Genomic DNA, 24,170 nt, shown 5'->3' with positions numbered 1-24,170 from the left:
TGAGAAGACGGAAGGTGATCCTTTTGCTGACTGGGAGCCAATGCAGGTGTCTCAGGTGTGCGGAGATGTGGCTGTTGCGGGGTACGTCGAGGATGAGGCGGGCCGAGGCGTTTTGGATGCGTTGCAGGCGGTTTTGGAGTTTGGCGGTGGTCCCGGCGTAGAGGGTGTTGCCGTAGTCCAGGCGACTCGTGACAAGGGCGTGGGTCACGGTTTTTCTGGTGTCGGCGGGGATCCAGCGGAAGATCTTGCGGAGCATGCGGAGAGTGAGGAAGCAGGCGGAGGACACGGCGTTGACTTGCTTGGTCATGGTGAGAAGAGGGTCCAAGATGAAGCCGAGGTTGCGGGCGTGGTCTGCGGGGGTCGGTGCGGTGCCGAGGGCCGTGGGCCACCAGAATGAAGGTGCAGACTCTGGAGGTGGGGGTGTAGAATCTCCCCCTGCGACTGCGAGAGGAGTTCTACCCTCTAAGGGAGACGGAGCGGAGGGTACAGAGAGAGTTGGAGAAGGTCCAAATACCACACCCTACTTGGCCAATCCGGGGTTATCAAGATGACCTGGGCCCGGTCTTGGCGGATCTTCCTCAGAACTCGAGGAATCAGGGGTATGGGAGGAAACGCGTAAAGCAACTGACCCTTCCAGGACATCTGAAACGCGTCCCCCAAAGCTCCTTGCACCGGATACTGGAGGGTGCAAAACAACAGCCACTGCACGTTCTCCTGAGTAGCAAACAGATCTATCTGCGGACACCCCCACATCTGGAAGATGTAAAACACCAGATCTGGATGAAGATGCCACTCGTGGTCGACCGAGATGCGTCGACTGAGAACATCCGCACGTACATTCAGAACCCTGGCCAAATGATTTGCTACCAAGCAAATCTCGTGGTCCTGAAGCCAGGACCAGAGTCGAAGAGCTTCTCTGCAGAGAAGATACGACCCCACTCCTCCCTGCTTGTTTATATACCACGTTGCGGTAGTGTTCTCCGTCAGGACCTGAACTGACCGACCACGAAGAGAAGGGAGAAAGGCCTTAAGAACCAGACGTACTGCACCGCAATTCCAACATATTGATGTGAAACCTCTGTTCCACTGGAGACCAAAGGCCTTTGATCTCCAGGTCCCCCAGATGAGCTCCCCACCCTAGAGTGGAAGCATCCGTTACAACTGTGGCCACTGGCAGAGGCAGCGAGAACGGCCTCCCTTGCGACATGTTGCCGACTGCAGCCCACCATTGAAGATCCACAGCAGTGCATGAGTGACCAGCAGTATGCAAGAAGCAAACAGACCGGGCAGACAAAGGACCTTGAGGACTGGAACTACCGCTCCATTTCTAAAAATTGGAATCAACGCCTGAATGCTCTGAACCCGCTGGGGCAGAGGAAAGGCCTGATTCAAAGTTGTGTCCAGTACTGCCCCTATGAACAGGAGGCGTTGAGAGGGCTCCAGGTGAGATTGATGAAACATTGATTGAAAAACCCAGGTCGAACAACAACTGAGTTGTCGACTGCAGGTGACGCCGCACAAGCTCTGGAGACTTGGCTTTGATCAACCAATCGTCCAGATAGGGAAATACCGCTATCCCCCTTCTTCTGAGCTGTGCCGCAACCACCGCCATCACCTTTGTGAAGACTCGAGGTGCAGAAGTAAGACCAAACGGGAGGTGAAGTCGGAGAAGCCGGAGTCGTTGAAGGCGGAGGTGTGACAGTCGGGCTAACCTCCCACGTCGGTCGGCGCCGGGCTGATGGAGATCTGGATCGGCCCCTGCTCAATCGCGCCGAGACTCGTGACGACGCCGAGAGTCCCCGTGGCGTCGATGAGTCTTCGCAGATTTCGAAGAAGACTCTCTACAATGATGCCTTTCCTTCCTTTTCTTAAACGGGCCAGAAATAACTTTGCCTCTCTCTCCTTAAGTGCCTTAGGATTCATGCGTTTACACGATCCGCATGACTCGACCTCATGGTCGGAACTAAAGCACCATAAACAATTTTCATGGGGGTCCGTGACTGACATCCGACCCCCACACTGGTTACAAGGTTTAAAGCCAGATTTTCTCGGCTGAGACATAGTAACACCGAAGTGCAACTGTAGCTCCCTGTTAGCCTCGAAGAAAAAACATTATTCGAAGGCACGGAAAAAAGGGAACTGACGTCTGCACGCCGACGAGGGCTTCTTATTGCCTGGATGACGTCATACGGCGTCGCGTGGAGTCGGGAAATTGTGACATCATTGTCAAAGTGCAGAGGTAGAAGAATATTTCCGTCGAAGCTGGCGCATGGGGGAAAATTCTTTTAGGTGAGGAATCCACAGGTAAGTGTATCCATCAGAAAAACTGCCCTCAGCGCCTTCCAATTTGAAGAAAACCTGCTCTCATGAGGAGACCAAATCCCCCAGACCGACAGAGTCCAAAGTGGCACCACAACCCGACTGCTGGCATCTGTAGTAGTCACCCATGGAGAAGGGAGAGTCAAAGGAAAAACCCTGGTAAACTTGTAGGGACCGAGCAACAACTGGAGAAAGCGTTAAATGTGGGGGGACAAGGGAACCAGAGAGTCCAATGACTTAAGATGTGGGATTTAATGAGAGAGAAGATGCCGGACCAGAGGTCCCAGGTGCAGACGAGCCAGGGGACAACAAGGACACAGGATGCCTGAAAGAAAAAAAGAACAACATGAATCAGGACAACCAACCCCAGACATAAACAAAATCAAAAGCGAAGCAGATTTCAAAGACGACATACCATGTGACCTTGAACTTGCAGCCATTCTCGAGCCGTTGCATCACTCTTCTGACCCAGAGACCAGAGCAGCTTCCGGAACACCAGCACAGGGTCCCAAGGAAGACTGACTCTGCCCTCATCTGTCTGGAAATGAGTCCTGATGAATTGAAGATCCTGTGACGGGGTCAGATGAGATTTCTCCCAATTCACCAGGAGGCCAAAGCGCTCCAGAGTGTCGAACAACAGTACAATCTGGGATTGGAGCACAGACAGAAGATAATGGTGGATGAGGCAATCGTCTAGCCAGGGATGAACCATCACCCCAGTCCGTGAAGATGAGCCACTAGGGAGGCCATGACCTTGGTGAACAACCTGGGTGAGGTGGCCAGCCCGAAGAAAAGGATCCGGAACTGCCAATGGACTCCATTCACACAGAAGCAAAGGAACTGTTAATAGAAACAAGCAGTGGGAATGTGAAGATATGTATCTCTTAAATCCAAGGAGGCTAGCCAATCTCCTGGATGAACCAGCGGAATAATGCGCTGCAATGTGTCCATTTTGAACCGAGTCTTCTTGAGGAGCTGATTCAGTGGTTGTAGATTGAAAATTAGTCAAACCTTTCCCCCAGGTTTGGGAACTAAAAAGACCTGTGAGTAAAATCCTTTCCCTTGCTGCCCCACCGGGACAGGGATCACAGCACCTTTTTTTACAAGATCCGCAATTTCTTGCAACAGGGACTCCACAGTGCCCAAAGGTGGGGGTAGGCTTTTGAAGTCCAGAGAATAGCCTTTGGAGATGATATGTAAAACCCAAGCGTCTGAAATGTGACTTTCCCAGGCAGGAAGAAAAGCAGCCAGGTGACGTCCTACCGGAAGGGCATAATAGTCAGGAGCGCTTCCCAGGCTTGGGGGGGGGGGGGAGGAGGAGAAGGCTTGGAGAACAGACAAGCAGGAAAAGAGGAAAACCAGTTAGGCTTGGAGCGGAAATGCTCAGAGAAACCATGAGAATGTCTCTGTGAAAGAGCCTTCCTCGATGGCTCAATCCTGGAGCGAGATTGAAACAATTGGGCATGTTTCTGGTGTTTAAAGGCTTTATGGAGCATAGGTACTAAATCATCACTAAAAAGGTGACTGCCAGTAGGGGGCATATGTAATTACCCCGACTTTTGAGCTGAATCCACCTTCCAATCACGTAGATACACATGACGGTGGGCTGAAACAGAAGAAGCCATGGCAGAAGCAGAAGCTTTCAAAACATCACATGACACACCTACCAGAAATTTTGCCTGAGTCTCCATCTGTGAACACAAGGATGCACAGTCAACACCCTCCTTCAAGGCCAAAGTAAGGGAAATGAAGTCGATGACCAAAGATTGAGAGGCATACACCGAATAAACAGCAGCCCGAAGTGTGATGTTCAGGCTAGAAAAGGAGTGCTTCAAGGAGACCTTCACTCCACAAAATCTGAAATGGGAACTTCCTCAAACAAAACGGACGGACGACCAGATAAATGAGAAAGAAGGGGATCAATCTTGAAAGGGGAGGGAAACTCAACATCACCCTTAGCCAGAGGATAAAGGCGGGTCAAAAACCGAGGGACGGTCTGCCTTCTCTAGGTCGTTCCATTCCCACCAAAGAAGATCCAACACCTCCTTGTTAACAGCCAATGAAGTAGGAGGACGGGAATGAAACTGTTGGAAAATACCAGAACCTGGTCCAGGAACATCATCCTCCATAGGAATACCCAGGTTGTCACCCAAATAGAGGAAAAGGGCCAAAAGATCTGCCTTTTAAAGAAACTTGGAGCTTGGCATTGCCACTGGAAAGTCAACATCCTCATCATACTCTGAAGAAGGCCAAGAAGAGGAAGAGGAAGGAGAGGATGCCATAATGGAGGAGATGAAGAGGTGGGCAAAGAGGGAGAATAACACATACCCCCAGAGTCCTTCGACTTCAAAAAGGCATCAGAGAGAGAGGTAAGAAGCAGCTGAAATTGATCTTCTGAACATATGCAGGCTATGGGAGGAGCCAGGAAGGACCTCCTCAGACCGAGAATGCTTTCGCCCTTCTTGTGCATGGCTGGAGCAATGGCGCGCTTAGCAGACTTCTTCCTGTGATCCATGACGAAAAAGACAGAACAAGAGAGCACAATTCCGAATATAAGGACAAGATGGACTCCGGGTAGACCAGACCAGAGCCTGCACAAAACCCTGCAAAATAAATAAAAAAACAGGCAAAGACAGGAAAGCACAAACAAAACCCAGAAGCACCCCTTTTTAAAACAAATTTAAACGAAGTACAAACAAAAGTTAAAATACATGCCGACACTGGTTTCACCATATATATATATATTTTTTTACATTGAAAAAACTGCTAAAAACAGTCCATGCACCCCCTGAGTCCGCCAATGGAAAAAAGACCTAGGAGACCGGGCAAGCCTGTTTTCAAAACACCCACGCTGACATCCCACCACACAAGGGCGTGAAAACAACTCGGCCCTGCACGCTGAAAGAGAAATGTGCAAGCCCAGGAAGCATTCAAAACCACAATCAGCACCTCGCGGTCATTGGAAACAACACAAGTGCCCTGAAAGTGGCACAATTGTAGGACGACACAGCGCAGACCCGAACAACCATAAGCACTGAGACGGCCCCCAGGGAAAGCCAGTTATGGGGAAGCCCCTGCCCACAGCCTGCAGGGGAGTACAGGGTGACCATCCAAGAACCGACTGTGCCCACAAGTACCTTGGGAGGGAGACGGCCGGGCCGAGGCCAAAAGAAGAATACCACTCACCAGCCCAGCCAGCGCGTGGTGTAAGGCACACCCAAAGCCACAGAAGGAAGCGCCTCCAAGACTGTGAGCATCCAGGTAAGCACAGCAAACCAAAAGCACCTCCAGGTTGCCCCAAAACCTCAGCAAAGCTCCCAGCACCATGCAATTCAGGGCAACAGAAGTAGGGGGATGAAAAAACAACTCCAAGTTCCCAGCCTCCCAGGGTTTTCCTTACAGGACCAGCTCAGGACCTAGGCAGACATAAAGAAAATGGTTGTTTTCTGGGCTCCTTGCCCTTATATTGGTATGGGGTACTTGGAGGATGCGGGCGGGGATCGTAGGGGTTAAGCTGAGCCTATTTTGATTGGATCTGGCTAGAACACATGGGTCTGGGTAGAGGTGAAACATATCATTGAAGTAAGTTTGGGGACGAGAAATAGGGTTGAGGAGGTAATGGGCCACCGAATACAGAAGTATGGATGACTTTCACAGTGCATTTTAAATCCTTTTGGGTTTCTGTCTTAGACGAGGTTAGTAGCGTGGCATGCTTGCGGCATTTTTCAGTAGCCTAACATCTGTTAACCTAGCCTCTTTTCAAACAACTATTCAGATCAACAGTATCTGTAATAGATCTAATTTTGAATTGTTTATCTGATTCCACGTTTTCAACATTATTTTTTTCAATCTGGTCCTTCAACTGTCTCTACGAGGAAGCCGTCATAGCTATGCACTAAGATGAACATTTTCTGTCTCAAGACAACTTATACTATCCCTGTACTATGGCACTCGTTATAGAAGCGCATACAAATGGACAGCTAAAGAGAAGTACAGAATGCTTATGTTACACATGTACACTTCACACCATCACACTCGTAATGGGCCTTGAATGTGCATTGGTGGTCAGGATTTCTCTGCTCACTGATGTCAAAAACTGTTATTTTTGGTGGTGGTTTTGTTGCATTCCAGATGTTGGGTCACGTGAGCTTCCAAAACCTTTAAAGCTCCACCTACAAATTCATCTTTTAACACATTTGTCATTAAAAGAGAAATATAGCTGTCTGTTTTATTGCTTCATCCTAAAAAAATAACAACATGTTTGTAATTGCCTGTTTAGTGTTTGAAAACAAATCTGGACCAAGTTTCCAAGCCCAACGAGTGCCACACACACATCCCCTTTCTCTCTTAACAGGTTTCTAACGCAGACAATGCAGGGAGAAGCTTTCGAAGCAGTCGATACTGAACCAACTATACAGACGTTCGGCCACGGGCTGCAGATAAATTTGGGTGATTTTACTAAGGAATCCGGCAGCCTATTGCTGCTCATCCGGAAACTTTCATTTGAAGCGAGCTTGTGTGCATTCTCCTAGAAATCATCTACAGTGCTAATGGAGGCCTGGTGATCTATTATTCATTGCAACAGCATCTAATATATAAACTCTGGGCAGAGTACTCCCTTGTGTTTACGTCTTAAATCCCCCTTCTTTGAAAGTACACACATTCTTTTAAAACAACGCCATAGCTTAAAAGCAGTCCCATTTTCTGTTGATATACTAGAAGACACAATAATGAGAAATCACAAAGCCAACAGCTCATTAAGCAGTAAGAAATTCAGTCCCAAATTTATGGCTGAAAATGAGATATTACAGTTTTTATTTTCCATTGATGGCATAATTTCATGGTTTGTGGGGTGGCTTTTTCTTTCAACACTGACTCAAAAATCCGTCAAACCTACCTCTAGGTTGTAGTCTTCCACTGTCCTTTTCAAAGGGTCCACAACCTGCCAGCAGATTAAGATGCAGAGGTCAATTAAAAGCATCCCTCCAACTATTACCAACAGCTTTTGGTCCTTAATGATCTGTAGAGATAAAAGAACATGGAGGATTTACAGCTCCGCACTAATACAAACACTAATATCTATAACAGACTGAAAGTAAAAGTGACCCTAGAAAACATCTTATGTGGAGAAAGCATATTAACAAACCAGATGCACACATTTATTATAGCACTGTAGCCCGCTGTAGTGGCCTTTACCGTCCATTAACGGCCTGCTCCAGCGTTCAGCTAGGTCCTTTAACAAGGGAGTTTGACTTTACTGCAGGTATAGCCCAACTACGGAGAACTATAAGGCTATTCTGCCACTATAGGGCAGACTTCTAATAAATCAAACAAAGGCCTCAGGGAGCCGGAGGGGATTCCAAGGGGTTGGAATCCCCTCAGGCTTCGCGAGGTGTTTGTTCACAGCAAAAACTATGAACAAAAACATTGGAATGTTGATGCTCCGGGCTTTTACCAGCCTTTAGAAGCCCGAAACACTCCAATGTCTTTAATGGAGCTCCCAACCTTCCACTGTTCTAATATTACTGAGCAAAGGTCACATCCCACCTTGTAATGACAGTATAGTATGAACTTCAGAAACCACTGCTATTGGCTTGCAGATTGCCCGATTCTATCACTTTGCAAGAGTGAGCAACGAATACCATACTCACAAGGCATATTCAATGAGATTGTATCTCACTGCAAGAATCTGAGTCTGGATAAGCAAATTTGTTTATAATGTCTATGGGGGTCATTACAACCCTGGCGGTACAAGACCGCCAGGGCTGAAATGACGGAAGCACCGCCAACAGGCTGGCGGTGCTTCCCTGGTCATTACGACCGCGGCAGAAGCGCTGAAAAGTGCGACGGGTGCAACTGCACCCGTCGCACGGCCGCAACACCGCCGGCTCCATTTGGAGCCGGCTCCTATGTTGCGGCCCGGCGGGGATCTGATAATGACCGCGGCGGGGTGTGGCCGCATTGGCGGCCGCCCGGCGGTCAGATCTTGGCGGGCTGCTACAATGAAGGCCTATGTCTGGAAAAATGGCTCTAGTGAATCAGGCTCCTTAAGCTGCATTACGCAACATAGCATACTGCACATAGATGCTCCTAGAAGGATCTCGGTGACCACAGGCTTGGGCTTCATTAACCTTTTTGGGGCCATATCATGAACAATGTGCACCTGAGCAAAGGTATGCCACCTCAAATTGCACCAGGACAGCCACATCTATGTCGCTTTTACATCTCATCATCAGTTTACTGACAGAACATATGTGCTGGTGAACCTGTTTTTAAGATATTGTACTAAAGACCACACTCCTTTGTTTCAAAAATTTCTTTATTGACTTTTACTGGGGTAATGCAATAAAGAAAAGAACATTGACAGGGCAATATTTTCTGCGCACAACCTAAAATCTTGCACAATATCAATAAACACATAACTCTGCATACCTGTTCCATTTCTCTCTTAATTTGTGGCATTTTACTTCTTCTTGCACTTACTTTGGGGTCCATCCAAGTGAGTTTGTTTGTGATATATCTTATCTGAATGGTGGGATTTCTTTAATATCAGAGTTCAGGTGTTGTGGGGTCACATAGTGTGATTTACTGATGATAAAGGGCACGTAAATTCAGTTCATATTGCACCTACCATTCTCAGCGACATAGGATATAAGGCACTCAGATAGTTTCACATTTTATCAGGTGGTTATGTACTGTGGTTGTTAGTATTTCCATAGCACGCAATGGCCATGATTTGGACTGTATGCTTGTGTGAGGGGACTTTGAAAGTTTCCAAAACTGGGCTACAGACAGTTTGGTTCTTGTAACATATGTGTCAGCAGTTTCCCCCGAGGGGTTCTAATATAGCTTTGCCTTTGATAATGGGTCTAACTCTAGCGGTATTTGTAGAATGGATGATTCGGATGCTCTTTCCCAAATATTATCCTATTCTTCTAGGGGGTTATTTGGCCTATTTCTGCTTCCTGTTTTGTCATGTATCCATGCTTAATGGGTGTTGATGAGCTCTTCAATCCATTGTAGGGATTAGTGATACCTTTACATACTATTGCTTTGTTAAAGAGATTTCTAATGAGTATTAGATTCCTGTCTCCTTTCTCTTTCCAGTTTCTTGATTGGAGCAGGTGTCAAAGCTGAATTAATGTAAATTTATCAATTAGGACTAGATCGAGTGCTAGGCCACAGGCCTCGCTTGTTAATATTTTACACTTGCCCAAAAATTATTTTAGTTAATGGGATGATGAAATGGTGCTAGCCAAAGGAGATAGTGTAGTGAGTTGGTCATTTCTGCCTGTTTCGGCATGAACCAGGGCCTTACATACAGTGGGCCATATGTACAAGGCCCCGTTGTGCAGGGCGGCCCAGCAAGTGCCTTGCTGTGCTACCCTGTGCCACCGGGTAAGGGTAGAAATGCACTGTATCTACAAGATATGGCACATTTTTGCCCTCTCCCCCTTCTCTGGTGCAGAAATTGCTGCTGTGAGCCAGTGCAATCACCCTTGCACCATGATGAAAGAGTGCCTGAGTTGTGGGGATGATTGTTTTTGTGCAGGAAAAGACACCTTCCTGCACAAAAACAATCAGTGGAGGCGTTTCCTCCTTCTGTGCACGCTGCAGAATGCAGCACACATAGAAAGAGGAAAAAAACAGGGAAAAATAACAATATTTCTACCCTTTGTATCACTCTTAAGCCACTCCTAGAGTGGTGTAGGCTTTTGAAGCATTCCCAGGTTTACAAAACCTTGTAAATCTAGGAATGCGTCAAAATCCATGGAGGTTGCTTAGGAACACCCACACAACACCCATGGAAACACCTCCTTGACGCAAACTAAGGCAATGCTGCGACTTGCGCTGCATTGCCTGACTCCATATACCTACAAGGCCACGAAAAGCCATGCAGAGTGACTTTGCATGGCCTTGTAGATATGGGTCAGCAGCCTGCAACTTGCGCTGCGTTGCCTTACTCCATATGTACAAGGCCATGAAAAGCCACGCAGATATGTGCTTGTAAATATGGTCCAGTGTCTTTGTTCAAAGACCACCCTCTTAACTTAAATTCGTTGAGTATATGTACGCACTGCAGACTTCACAGCTCGGGAACAGGAAGCAGTGGTTGCATCTGTTTCCGAGCTTTGCTGCCTGCAGGTCATGCATTCATTTATGAAATTTCGAAGTTTAGTGTATCCACTTTAGGCAGGACAAAGTTTTTAAAAAACACAGGCACACAGCTTTCCACTGCACCAGAGAACCTGATCATGATGCAACCTCTGTCCTCTTTGGTGATTATTGCAGATCTGTATAGCATCACATTTTTCTCAAAATTAGAGCACAGTTCATAAAGTCGTGCATAACAGAAAATATATCAGTCATTTTACTTTCTTCTCAGTTAGCAGCACGTGATAAAATGTGCACTAACTGACGGAAAATGTGCTGTATGCATTAGTTCCGATCACAAATAGGAGCATAACACATCTAAACTGCCTAAAATGACAGAACTGCGGCTGCGCCTGTACAAATAAAGGTCAGCACACCAACGTTTGCAATGGTGCATGTTGGTCGTTATCTGGTATGTGATGTTTCTGGATGACTTAAAGGCTTCAAGCTGAACAGTTCTTTTGCTTTAATGATGACATAGCAGGAAAACTATGAACATATAGCATTTCAAAGTTTTTATCCTGCTAAGCTTTTTTGAACCACTTTTTAACGCACAGAACTGTTACAAGGTCGCGTTCTTTAGCCTATATGGAATTCCATCACCCTCTGTTAGTGGCCAAGTGAGAATCACTCTCATGCTAACACTACTCAATGTGATCATTGTACTTTCTACGGATTCTGTGCATTTGAGTAATGGACGGAACATATTTCTCTTCCACCTAGTGTGGATCTTGATATCTTCAGTACTGCACTAAATGCATTTCTGAATGCTTTCGGAGTTTCAGTACATCTCATCCCTGCATCGTATGGGTGAGAAAGCATTCCATTAACGCGACATTGGAGTCCTAGTTTCATCACCTGGCAAACAGCTATACTTTATTTGGGATGGGAGACCGTATTTCCTGGTGATTTACATTTCTGAAGTGCAACTCATCATTTCTGTAAAATATGATTTTCCATAATGCAGGATTCACAAGACATCAGTAGGCTATACCAACACTGCACGAGGTACTGCACTCTCCAGTATCCCTCAAAGAAAACTCAGACATATTTATAAATCAACCAACCATCCTACCTACAGTCAGGAATGGGTTCTCTTGGGGACTTTAAAATTTACATTGATCTTACCAATTCACTCAAAATGCTACCATTATTGGATTTTATTCTCACCCTTTTACTATCTTACATAATTCACTACAGTTTCAGGCATGAAATCAGGATTCCGAGACCTCCCCGTGTTCATGAAGGGACAGGTCGAAGGTAGCAGTTTGAAAACAAGAACTACCTTCAGCCTGTATGAAGGAAGGATTCCTGACAGAAAAGTGGCATGACGGTAAGCCATATGTAAACTGCTTCGTTCCAAGCTAGCCTCCGGCGGACATGTGGTATAAAAAAGGAGCCTAAATATTCCTATTGTGGCACTGGCACTGCCCGTGTGGCTGGAGTCACTTACATAGCTCACATTGATCAACAAGAAACTAATAACCATTAAAAAGCCGAAACAAGAAAAAACTATTATAGAGCAAGCCAACTGATCTCAAGATAACATGATGGAGCATAACTCACAGGCACAATTAGGGCTACAGTTAAATCTAATTTTCAGAGCAACACGTTTGTAAATTGAGCTATAAAGTCACAGATTAAAAGCTTAATCCATCAAGTTTTGCATGCTTCCCTGACATAGGTGCCGCTTCCTCAGGGCAGTTCAAGCACGGAAATATATATACTTTACCACTGCTGAACACCGCTAAAGTGCAAGTGCTCTCTGTGTAAATTGTATTGGTGATTGGTTTATCCATGATTGGCATATCTGATTTACTAGGAAGTCCCTAGTAAAGTGCACTAGAGGTGCCCAGGGCCTGTAAATCAAATGCTACTAATGGTCCTGCAGCACTGATTGTGCCATCCGCATGAGTAACCCTGTGGACATGTCTCAGACCTGCCACTGCAGTGTCTGTGTGTGCAGTTTTAAACTGACAGTTCGACCTGCCCAAACCTTCCCTTTTTGTACGTGGAAGGCACCCCTAAGGTAGGGCCTAGGTTGCCCCATGGGCAGCGTGCAGTGTATGGTAAAGGTAGGACATGTGTTTTACATGTCCTAACAGTGAAATACTGCCATGTTCAGTTTTCACTGTTACAAGGCCTATCTCGCTCCTATGTTAACATGGGGACTGCCTTTTAATAGCTTTCAAGTGCAGTTTCCCATTGGGAGTAGATAGAAATTTGGAGTTTAGGGTCTCTGAGCTCACAATTTAAAAATACCTCTTTTAGTAAAGTTGTTTTTTCAAATTGTCAGTTTGAGAATGGCACTTTTAGAAAGTGGGCATTTTCTTGCTTAACCATTACGTGCCTCTGCCTGCTTTTGTAATCCACGTCTGGGTTACACCGACAGTTGGGCTCTGGTGAATTTCCTCTAGACAGTGACAGAAAGGGAGCTGGGGTGTAGCCTGCATATCCTGATGAGGCTCCTGAGGTAGAGTGGGGAGGGAGGAGATGACACTTACACCTGAAAGGGCTGTATCTGTCCTCATACAATGCAGACTCCAACCCCCTGGTGTGTGTCTTGGGCCAGGCCTGAACAAGGCAGGATCTTGTGAACAACAGAGACTTTCCTTTGAAGTTTGCCTACTACAAAGGCAGAAAGGGGTTTAAGTGGTGGACCCAAAACCCCAGATTTTTAGATTACTTCTGGAGTCAAGAGGAACCTCTGCCAAGGAGAAGAGTTGAAGAGCTGGAGGAGGAGTACTGCCCATTTGCCTGTGGCTGTGCTTTGCTGGGTTGGCCTGCAGTTGCTGCTTCTACCTAAAAGAGGACAAAGACTGGACTTTGTGTTATATTCCTACTTGTGAAGTGTCTCCCAGGGCTTGGACTGAGCTTGCTCCCAGTTTTGAAGTCTCAGGGCCATCAAAGGCTTCCTCAGCCAGCACCTAAGCTCTCTTGCTGAGACTCCTACCCTGTCATGTGGTGTCCACTCAGGTCCCTAGGCTCTTGAGAGGTGAAGATGATGAAACCAATACCAAAATCTAAACACAGAAGTTGTGCGGGGAAAAATATAACGCACCACCTGTACCACAGCTGTAAAAATGACACACCACCTGCATCGTGGCTGGGAAATCAATGCACCACCTACATCACTGCTTTGAATCTCAGCATCACCTGTATCACGGCTGCAGAATGATGCGACACCCTTTTGCGGTTGCTAAAATCAATGCAACCAACACACAGCGCGGTTCCACATCACTGTGCAGCCGGATTTTGCACACATTGAAGGGGGTGAGCAGGGGTTATCGTAAGTGTGTATCTCCATTTCCCTGACCAAAATGAGGGTCCCTGCTTGGACAGAGTGCAAACTGACTGCAGACCAAATTTGCCGAGGATCTGCAAATGGTGGCAATTTTTTATTTTAAAAGCGCAAGCTCTCATGTGGTGAAACCACCACCCCAGGTGGGCCGAGAGGGAGGCGCAAGCAGTCGGAGGGCACATGTCCCCCGTCCATAACCCTCTATGAGGCCCCAGGGATCACGTCCCTGAGATGTCTTTCAAAATAAAGGGGAAGGGGTCTCATACCCCCCTCCCCAAGCCAGGAAAGCCCCCAAGGGTCCCATCCCCAGGCTGCCTTTTACAATAAAGAGGAGGTGGCTGAATGCCCCCCAACCCCCATCCCTGATCCAGTATTCTAAGAAAAAAGAAGGGTGGCCCTCCCTGAGCCATTCAGTGGCCTTAGGGACCACATCCTCTGGGGCAGGCTCAATAATGTTGTCCAGAGGTCCACTGCCCCCGGGACACCATCTATTTACCTGCCTACAGTTTAGTGACACTGTATTAAATACGTTTTAAGTAGTCAATAATAATAAACATTGTAAGGAACATTACTGAAAAAAACATTTGATTAAAATGATTGGTAGTTTCTGGAGAAAGATGACAGATCTGCTTTATATATAGGGTGTTGGGTGGGAGAAAGTGGAGGGGTTGATGGCAGCCGCTGTGACCAATCCCCACCATGTGGCCAATCACAGCATGGAGTGGGCTGCCTGTGGCCAACCCCCTACTGCACACAACAGAAGGTTGTGAACCATGTGGGGATTGGTTTTACAAATGACAATAAAATATTACTTTATGGTAAAGAAAACCTAGATGATATGTTCAGTAACAACGTAACAGAATTACACCATATTTGGCATGAAGCTGGATCTTGGCCCACAGATTCTTCTGTTTTGCGATTTGGTGTACACCATTTCAGTAGTTTTTGAGAAATTAAGGTTGAAAACTAATAGTATATCAGGACAGTTGGGTCCGTAAGAGTCTAGAGAGACTCTCATAGGAGTGCCAATTTAAAAATCGAGTGTTCTGATAGGCCCATGGAGCTTTATTTCCCTTAGGCCATTTCGCTCCTGTGGGAGAATTCAGAGGAAGCAAGAACTCTTATTGGCAGCCAGCAACATGAGAAAAATGTTGCTGGCAGTCAATACAGGACTTGTTGACTTAATCCCCTGTCCAGATGTAAAACGAAAATATATAGTATAAGGGGGCAGGGCAAGGGATACCCTGGCCCACTAGGCCCCCTGGGGGACCCACTGGGACCCCCCTGTACCAAAAACAATAAAATAATCAGCAGAAAATGCTGCAATCCAGCGGTAGTCCAACAGATTTGGAGGAAAAAAAAAATAACATGGCAGCTGGGTCTCATTTATTAAGCTTATGCTCCAGGGAGCTCATTCCCAGGGCTGTATTCATAAAGGAGAGGGGGCTGCGTTGCCCCTTCCCATAGCCATTAAAGGCCCCAGTTAGCCCACCCTCGGGCCATAATCATGAAAAAAGGGGAGAGGGATGGCGCAGCCCCCGTTTCTGAGCTGTCACACCACCCCGGGGCAAAATTAGTTTATATGGGAGGGTTGCCACACGTCTCTCCCTCCCTTAGCCTTCAGAGGCCCGTGGGAGCCCACCACCAGAGGCCCGAGTGAGTCCATCACCATGGCCAAAATAAGGTTATATGGGGAGGGCTCTATAAGACTCCCTCCCAAAGCCTCTAGAAGCCCTGGGGAGCCCAGGCCTCGGGCTAACATTTTAGAAAATGGGGAGGGGGGCATGCAGCACCCCTTCCGAGCCTCTAAAAACCCTAGGCAGCCCACCCCGGGTCAAAATTACCTAAAATTGGGAAGTGTACCATACCCTCCCTCCCAAAGTCATAAATGGCCCTGGAAAACCCCATCCCCTGGGCTGCCTCACTAGCTATGTCCCATGGAGCCCAACCCAGCCTGCAAAGACGCAAGCGGTGAAACCTGTGTCTGCTCTCGCTTAGCAGAAGCATTTTCAAACTCCTGCCAAGTGGGAGCAAACACAGAGTCTGCTCGCTGCTCCCAGAAGGCAGGTGCTTTGAGAATGCTCCCACCAACTGGGAGCAGACATTTGATTTGTTTCCCTGCACGCACTTATGAGGCAACCAACAAGTGTATTATGGGTCCACTGGGCGGGCACAAGGGCACCCATCTTTTAGAAATATAGGCACTGGGTAATGGTTTCCCAGGGGGGCACTAATGTTTCGGGAGGGGAGATGAGTGGCCCCTTAACCCCTTTATTTAAATAAGTGACCCTGGGGAATGGGTACTTAGGGCTTAACAAAACTCAGGTACAGGAGCCCCTCTCCCCTTTAATTTTAGTAGTGGCCTGGAGTGATGTAACAAGGCTCGGATAGAAGTGTCAAGCAGCCCCCTCCTCTTTAATTCAGTAGTGGCCTGGAGTGATGGGGTTCCCACGACCTAAGAAGGTTTGAAGAAGGGGGATGCACAGCTCCCTGACCTTTAATTAGTAGTGACCCTGGTGGATGTGGTTCCCAGGGCCTAAAAAGTCTCAGGAAGGGGGGGCCAAATGGCCACCTCCCCTTTCATTAAAAATATGCCCTGGGTTATGGAGTTTCCTGGGCCTAAGGCGGCTTGGGGAGGAAACCCACGTGCCCCTTCACATTTAAAGAAAAAAAACGCATTAGGTGAAGGGGCCTAATAAGACTCCCGATGGGGGCCACCACTTTTAATTTTTTTTTTAAATGGGGCTGGTAATATGATCCCCAGAGCCTAATAAAGCTACTTCGCCCTATTTGACAAATCTTCATGACACTTTTCAAACAAAAGCTTCATCCAACTCAACTCCTTCTTGGAAAGTTTCAAGGTGATCTTTCCTGCAAGGGATAAGAAAAACGGGGTTCCCAAAACGTAAAATCCCCAGGCATCTTCCATAGATTTCTTTAGAGAAGGCTACATCAAAAACTACTGAGCGGAATTACACCCAATTCAGCAGGAAACTGGATCTTGGACTGCAGATTGTGCTTTTTGTGATTTGGTGTAAATACATTTGGTAGTTTCTGAGACATTAAGGGTAAAAAATAACTGTAGATCTGGTCTATTGGACTCCTAAGACACTCTCAAGCCTCTTGTGCGAGCTCAGATTAAACATTTTTTAAATATAGCTCTGTGATTGGATGACAGGCCCATTTTTCCCTATGAGCCTTCACACTCTTATGGGAGTGAGGGGCTCCTACATGTTTGGCAAGAGTGAGCACTCTGATTGGCTGGCTGCTGGAGTGTTAGAAATTAAATGGTGGCCATTACTGTTTACTATGAAAAAATAAAGGTGTTGTGAAAATTAAGTAAAAAAGCTAGATAAGGGGGCAGCAGAAGGGCTGCCCCTAAAATTAGAGAGAAGGTGCCTAAGGGATAACTAATGTGAAGATTTTTCGATGTATATTGTTGTTAACTAATTTTTAGGTTCTTGAGGATGTTAGGATTGTGGCCCATTTACAGCATGGAAACGACTCTAAACATGGTTATTTAAGCCCAAAAAAGTGATGAGTCAATTCAACAACTCATAAAGAATAAAATGATGGAACAAATGAAAAAGGTCCACTTTGGACCTTCGTGAGGCATTTGGTAAGTCCGTGGGTCATCAGTTTTAATCAAAAAGCTGACTTTTTAGCTTGAATCCAAAATGACATTTAAATCACTGCTAACAGTGTATAAATATTGTTGATATCCTCAATGTTACAAAATGGGGCATTTAATTCACTATTCTCTGCATTTTGTTCGTTGAGAGCATGGAAATGGCTCTAAACCTGCTTATTTAGACTCCAAAAGTGATCAACTACATCAACAGGTCATAAATAGTTAAAGGATGCAACAACTGAAGAGGGTCCATTTTTGACCTTTCTGGGGCATTTCGTAAGTCCGTGGGTCTTCGATTTTCATGAAAAATAAACATTTTTTGATTGAATCCATAATGACTCCAAAAGATGTTTAAATCACTTACGGAACGTTTAAACATTGTTTAAAGCCTCATTATTACAAAAGCGCCATTTTCATTCACTTTTATAAAATCTCAAAACTATGCATTTTGGCCCCATTGAGAGTATGGCAATGTCTCTAAACACATTTATTTAAGACACAAAAGTGATGATTCACTTCAACACGTCATAAGGAGTTAAAAGATGCAACAATTGAAAAAGGTCCATTTTGGACCTTCCTGAAGCATTTTGTGAGTCCGTGAGTCAATGATTTTCATAAAAAATGTGACCTTTTTGGCCACTTGAGATGCTCTCAATGTCTCTGGCAATGTCTCTAAACATGCTTCTTTAACCCCCAAAAACGATGATTCACTTCAACATATCATAAAGCATTAAAAGATGCAACAATTTAAAACAGTCCATTTTCGACCTTTTTGAAGCATTTCATAAAAAGTCTGATCTTTTAGCTTGAATTCAAAATGACTCCAAATGATGCTTAAATCACTTCTCGCAGTGCACAAACACTGTTTAAGGCCTCAATATTACCAAATCTGCAATTTTCTTTCACTTTTACAAAATCTCAAAACTATACACTTTCGACCTTTGAGAGCATGAAAATGGCACTAAACCTGATTATTTAAGCTCCAAAAGTGATGATTCCCTTCAGCAAGTCATAAAAAGTTAAAAGATGCAACAATGGAAAACGGTCCATTTTGGACCTTTCTGAAGCATTTCGTAAGTATGTGGGTCATGCATTTTTAGTAAAAATCTTACTTTTTGCTTGAGTTCAAAATGACACCAAATGCTGTATAAATTATTTCTCAAACTGTATAGTGTTTAAGGCTTCAATGTTAATAAAAGGGCCATTTTCATTCACTTTTATGAAATCTCTTGAAGGATCAAGGATAGTAAAAATGAGTAGATGAGTTCACAATATATTTTATTAGTATGAATGGATATTGTGGTCTTTTGTTTGAGAGAAAATTTGTAAGAGGTAAGTACTAAGATGAGTAGATGGTTAATTTTTATTTCAAAAAAATTATATGATCTTGCAAGTGTCTTGAGCGAATCACATGGAAAATTACTGAGCCTGCCACAAGGTCTTTTATGATCCCTCAACAGTCTCGCAAAATCATATGGGGAGAAGTGAAAAAACAAATGGACAAGGCTCACCCAATAGTTACCATTGTTATTGCATGGTTGAAGAAATGCTGTAATGTGACTGGGTGCAGAACCAGACATAGCTTAGTCCAGTTTGTCCTTGGTGCTTTAGAGGAGAAAAAAGTCTGTTTGAGTTGTGCTCAGCAGAAGTGAATTTATGTGGAGCTGAAAGAGACTAGTGTCTTCATCTGTATTTAGGAAAGGACTTCAAATACAAGGTATCTAATAATATATGTTATAAACTTTGTTGTGAAGGGCCAGTAAGTGTACTAATGTTGGAACATTTATTTACACCATCTTTGCAGAGTGAAAAGTTGTTGTGGTGTAGATGTGTTATAGCTTTTGAGAGGTACACATTACAATGTAGAGAGATGTGAGCAAGGTTTGCAGATTGTGTTGAAAAAAAGTGTTAAAACTGTATACACTAGTAAGTAAATGTAGTATTGTCAAATGATAAAGAGCTCTACTATTTTTAGGAACCTCACTGTGGATATATTTGCGCCCTATGAGATGTTTGAGTGCTGGTATTGCTATTTCTAGAGTGAAACACTGAGGTGAATGTTAGCAAAGGCATATCAAGATGAACTTGCTACTTTATAAACTGTTATGGAAGGAGAGTTCATGGCATTTTATCATTTAATTGCGTAAATATGAAAATAAACTGGTTGAGGGTATGGAATTTTTAAAAGAGATTAATAACAAGCTGCTGGTGCACTAGACATAAATATGTGACTGTGAGTAAAAAGTACAGTAAAGCTTAGACAATATAGCGATGTATCACCGTTATCTAATATTGCTCAGTAAGTAATTTTTAGCTTTTTTGTTGTTTTTTTTTAAGTAAGAAAATTGAATTTTGTCTCTGAGAAAATAATAACCTGCTTAGATTAGCAAGAAAGAGAGCCTTTTTATAGACAAACAGGATTTCTGTCTTAATCAGCAGTGTGTACCTGAGCAGGTACAGTATATCCAGGTTGAAAAGATGTGGAAGCAAATGAAGACCTTTGCAATTCAGCAAAATGTGCCTGAGCTAGCCTTTGTGAAATCCTTTTAAAAAACTGTACAATGAAAAACTTTGCTGAGACTTTTTGCTAGCTGGCCTCAAAACAAACAAAACTGGCATACCAAAGACTCTATGCCAGGTTGAGATGGTTAAGGTGGTGCAACTACACCAGACTGCTCATCACAATGTGATGAAGACATCATAAAGTAGTAAAGTTGGTTGTTTTTGGGTGTGTGGCCAACTGCCCAAGATGGCGGACGCATAGACCGTAAGGTCCCGTATCTGGGGCCTGCATTCTATTGCTACAAGCCCTTTAGCCACGACATAGACGGTCGTGAAACCAACCACCAGCCTCACTACTCCTGATTCAACATACCCTGCTGAGGCGATGCAAATTTGAGTGCAAAAAACTGCCCGTAATCCACCCACGTCAAACAGCTAAGATGGCGGCTACAAAAGAGCAGCCCACAATCTGAACGCAATTTGTGCACCCAAACTGTGGTGTATTAAGCTCTCTCCATGTTGCTGTGATGGCCCTCTTCAGCCTAACACAACAGCAAAAACTATCTGGATACATGATGACGTGTGCACCCTGTGCAGGAGGTTGAGATGCCGCCATGTGCAGTTTGGGTTAGGCGAAGCCACGTCATGGGGGGGGACCACATGGTGGCTACTGACTGCTGACATGTGAAGAAGTAGGCAGCTGGGGTCCCGCTATTCTGTTGTGCTCGGCGGGCGGCCCCAGAGCTGCATGGTGGGGCCTGTGTTGGGGGGTACCTCCTGAGGAGCTGAGCTGATGTGCACCTGCTGTGGCAGGTAGAGGTGCCACAGTGCATAACCTTGATCAGACAAAGCTCCAGCATGGGAGGACGCCACACATCACCCAATGACTGCAGAACTGTAGACATGTAAGGAAGTAGGCACCTAGGGCCTGCTATGTGTCATGGTTACCACTGCCAGATGCGAGCAAGATAGGTGGCCCCTGAGATGCGTGGTGGGGGGTGCCTCCTGAGGCCCTACCCTGACGTGCGCCCGGTGTGGCAGATAGAGGTGCCGCCATGCACAACCTTGATTGAGTGAAGTCACCGCATGAGAGAAGACTACGTGGCACCAAATGACTGCAGAACTGCAGACATGTAAGGTGGTAGGCAACTGGAGTCCGCTATTCTGTTGTGCTCACCAGTACCAGATGTGATGGAGATCGATGACCCCAGAACTGCGTGGTGGGGCCTGCGTTGAGGGTGCCTACTGAGGCCCTGGGTTGAACCCCACCCTGACTATAGCCTAACTTACCAACTGAAAGAACTAGGGGGTCATTCTGACCCTGGCGGTCACCGACCGCCAGGGCCAACGACCGCGGAAGCACCGCCAACAGGCTGGCGGTGCTTCCTGGGCCATTCTGACCGCGGCGGTAAAGCCGCGGTCAGAAAAGGGGAACCGCCGGTTTCCCGCCGGTTTACCCCTGGCCCAGGGAATCCTCCAAGCAGCGCCGCCATGGGGATTCCGACCCCCTTCCCGCCATCCTGTTCCTGGCGGTTTTTACCACCAGGAACAGGATGGCGGGAACGGGTGTCGTGGGCCCCCTAACAGGGCCCCATAATGATTTTCAGTGTCTGCCTCGCAGACACTGAAAATCGCAACGGGTGCCACTGCAACCATCGCACCCCAGCAACTCCGCCGGCTCCATTCGGAGCCGGCTTCATCGTTGCTGGGTCTTTCCCGCTGGGCCGGCGGGCGGCCTTTTGGCGGTCGCCCGCCGGCCCAGCGGGAAAGCCAGAATGGCCACCGCGGTCTTTTAACCGCGGTGCGGTCATTCAGCAGTTCCCGCCAGGCGGGCGGCTACCGCCGCCCGCCGCGGTTGGAATGACCGCCCTAGTGTGCAGGTGAGAGCCGCTAGCCCAACGCTACTTGCTGGAGAGGGTGGTCTGGGCTTGCCCTGCTGCAGAGATGCCTGTGGCTTGACTGTCTACGATACACAACTAGGGGCCCTCAGAACCTGGGTATTCCTGGCTCAATCACACAGCATTGAGTGAAACCTGGAGCCTGGGTGTGTGGCCCCCTCCTGTGACATTCTGCTGGATATTGGCTTTGGCAAGGGGCAGACTAAATGCTAGACTCCACAGCTGACACCCTTGAGCAAGGGGGCAGAGGGCACCTAGACCACTCGCTGTCACCCCCGCCAAGAACTGAACTGTTTTCTGGTATGTGGGGGTGAGCTGATTTTCATACACTCCTCAGCAGAACCACCCTACGTAATTGCACCCTGTCCCACTGCTTGACATTATCATCGACCCACAGCCTCTCTCATTCTGTCTTTCTTGGGGACCCCAAGACTATTGAGGACTCTCTGGCAGAGACTATTATGACACAATCACCCTAATGGTCATATGAGTTTACCTCAGCGTGGCCACTCGGAGTACTGGACCCGTGCACATATTGTTGAAGCTGCCTTCCCCCAACTAATCTACATATTATAAGGCAAGCACAAAACAAAATGGGACGTACCAAAGCCAAGACTGTTAGTTCCACTGCAAAATTGAAAGCGAGGTCTACACCTTCGGAGGGTTCCCTTGCCCGAATGCCAAAAGATTATATACCCTCCAATGCCATTACCCCCCAATGGATAAACTGGACATCATACTTCAGGAAATCTGTTTAACATGTTCAGACATCGAAGGGCGCCTGAGGGTCATCACCACAGACATAGGCCTGATGAAGAATGACAATCCTAAATTAGTGGACCGAGTCAAAACAAATGAAATGCCGATTGCTGTCCTTTCACCGGGTCACAGAGGCCACGCCGTGCAGTTCACCCAGCTACGCTCCTGGTGGACAAATTGAAAGAACGGGCTGAAGATGCAGAAGGAAGAGCCTGCAAGAATAATATCCAAATAATGGGGATGTTGGAGTGGTGGAGGGCTCCAATGCTACCCAATATATAGAGGATTGCCTCTGTCAAATGGTGGCTCTGACCGGCCTATCTGAGCTTTTCACAGTTGAAAGGGCGCAGTGTGGTCCCACAAGAACACCTGTGCCTCGAACTTCGCAGAGGCCCATAGTGACCAAGATCCTGAACTTCACAGACCATGACTTACTGCTTCAGAGGGCTCATGAAAAGGTGTCCATACTAGTCAACAACTCAAAGATCTCCCTGTTCCCTCACTACACCATTGCGGTAAAGCGGAAGAGCACCTCCTTCCAAGAAGTGAAAAAAGATTTTGCTGTGGCTGGCCTTTCCTATGCCTTGCTTTTTCCGGCAAAACTATAAATAATCCATGATCAGTACATCAACTTCTTTGAGAACCCAAATTCAGTTTGGGGATGGCTGGAACAAAACTTTCCAAACATGTCATGTAAAGAAAACTCTTGGATCCTCCCCGCCCAAGGAACAAAGGACACTGAGACAGCGATGCAGAGGGATGGCACCCCAGAGTGGAGGGGGAGAGATGCCTTCCCCTTAGCACACAGTGGAGGGCAAACTGGCGGCAATACCCTCTGTGTCCACCCTTCAAGCTGCTAAGCCACTTATTAACTCCAGCTCATCACATGATAGTGCCTCAGACTCCGACTCTATTGGCAGTATGGCACTGTTTCCATACATCACACCACAAACTGTTAATGAATTAATGGAGTGCTAATCAGGAATAATCAGTTCCTCAAGCCCGGATACTTGGATGTTAATGTATTACATGTTAAGTATGATCCCTTTGGCCAGGTAATACGCCTTTCCTTTTCTGATGGATACAACTACCTGTGGATTCCTCACCTAATGAATTCACCCCATGCGTAGCATTCAATGGAAACTTCTCTCTCTAGCTCTGCACGTCGGCGAGGACGTCACAATTGCCCGACTCCACGCAGCTCCGTGTGACGTCATCGTGGCAATAAGAGGATCCTCACCACCGTGCTGACATCAGTTCCCTTTTTTCCGTGCCTTCGATAACGGTTACTTTTCAGTTACCTTATCGTTAGCTCTTCGGAAGGGATACTTTGTGTATTTCCATGATGTCAGCTCCAAAGAAGTCAGGTTTCAAGCCCTGCAGGGAATGTGGAGGTCGCATGTCTGTGACTGATCCACACAACGATCGTCTTTGGTGCCTCAGTTCCGATCACGACGTCCAAGAATGCGGATCCTGCCAGAAGATGAATCCGAAGGCATTGAAGGAACGCGAGGCGAAGCTATTCTTGGCGAGGTCCAAGAAAGAGAGGAAGCGGCACCATCGGTCCTCTTCTGGAAAATCATCCCATAAGAAGCGACGTCATCGT

The 24,170-nt window shown here is 46.4% G+C and overlaps 1 protein-coding gene across 2 annotated transcripts in view; it reads right to left on the bottom strand.

Annotated features, from left to right (window-relative positions):
* GABBR2 (gamma-aminobutyric acid type B receptor subunit 2) overlaps window positions 1-24,170 on the bottom strand; it is a 3,493,747-nt gene that overhangs the window by 963,392 nt on the left and 2,506,185 nt on the right. For both annotated transcript variants that reach the window (XM_069219613.1, XM_069219614.1), the window contains exon 13: window positions 7,217-7,339. In XM_069219613.1, coding sequence (XP_069075714.1) covers window positions 7,217-7,339 — 123 coding nt within the window. The remainder of the gene's footprint in view (window positions 1-7,216; window positions 7,340-24,170) is intronic.

Source organism: Pleurodeles waltl, chromosome 2_2 (assembly GCF_031143425.1).
Source record: "Pleurodeles waltl isolate 20211129_DDA chromosome 2_2, aPleWal1.hap1.20221129, whole genome shotgun sequence".
Classification (NCBI taxonomy): Eukaryota; Metazoa; Chordata; class Amphibia; order Caudata; family Salamandridae; genus Pleurodeles; species Pleurodeles waltl.
This window is presented reverse-complemented; position numbering and strand designations above follow the sequence as displayed.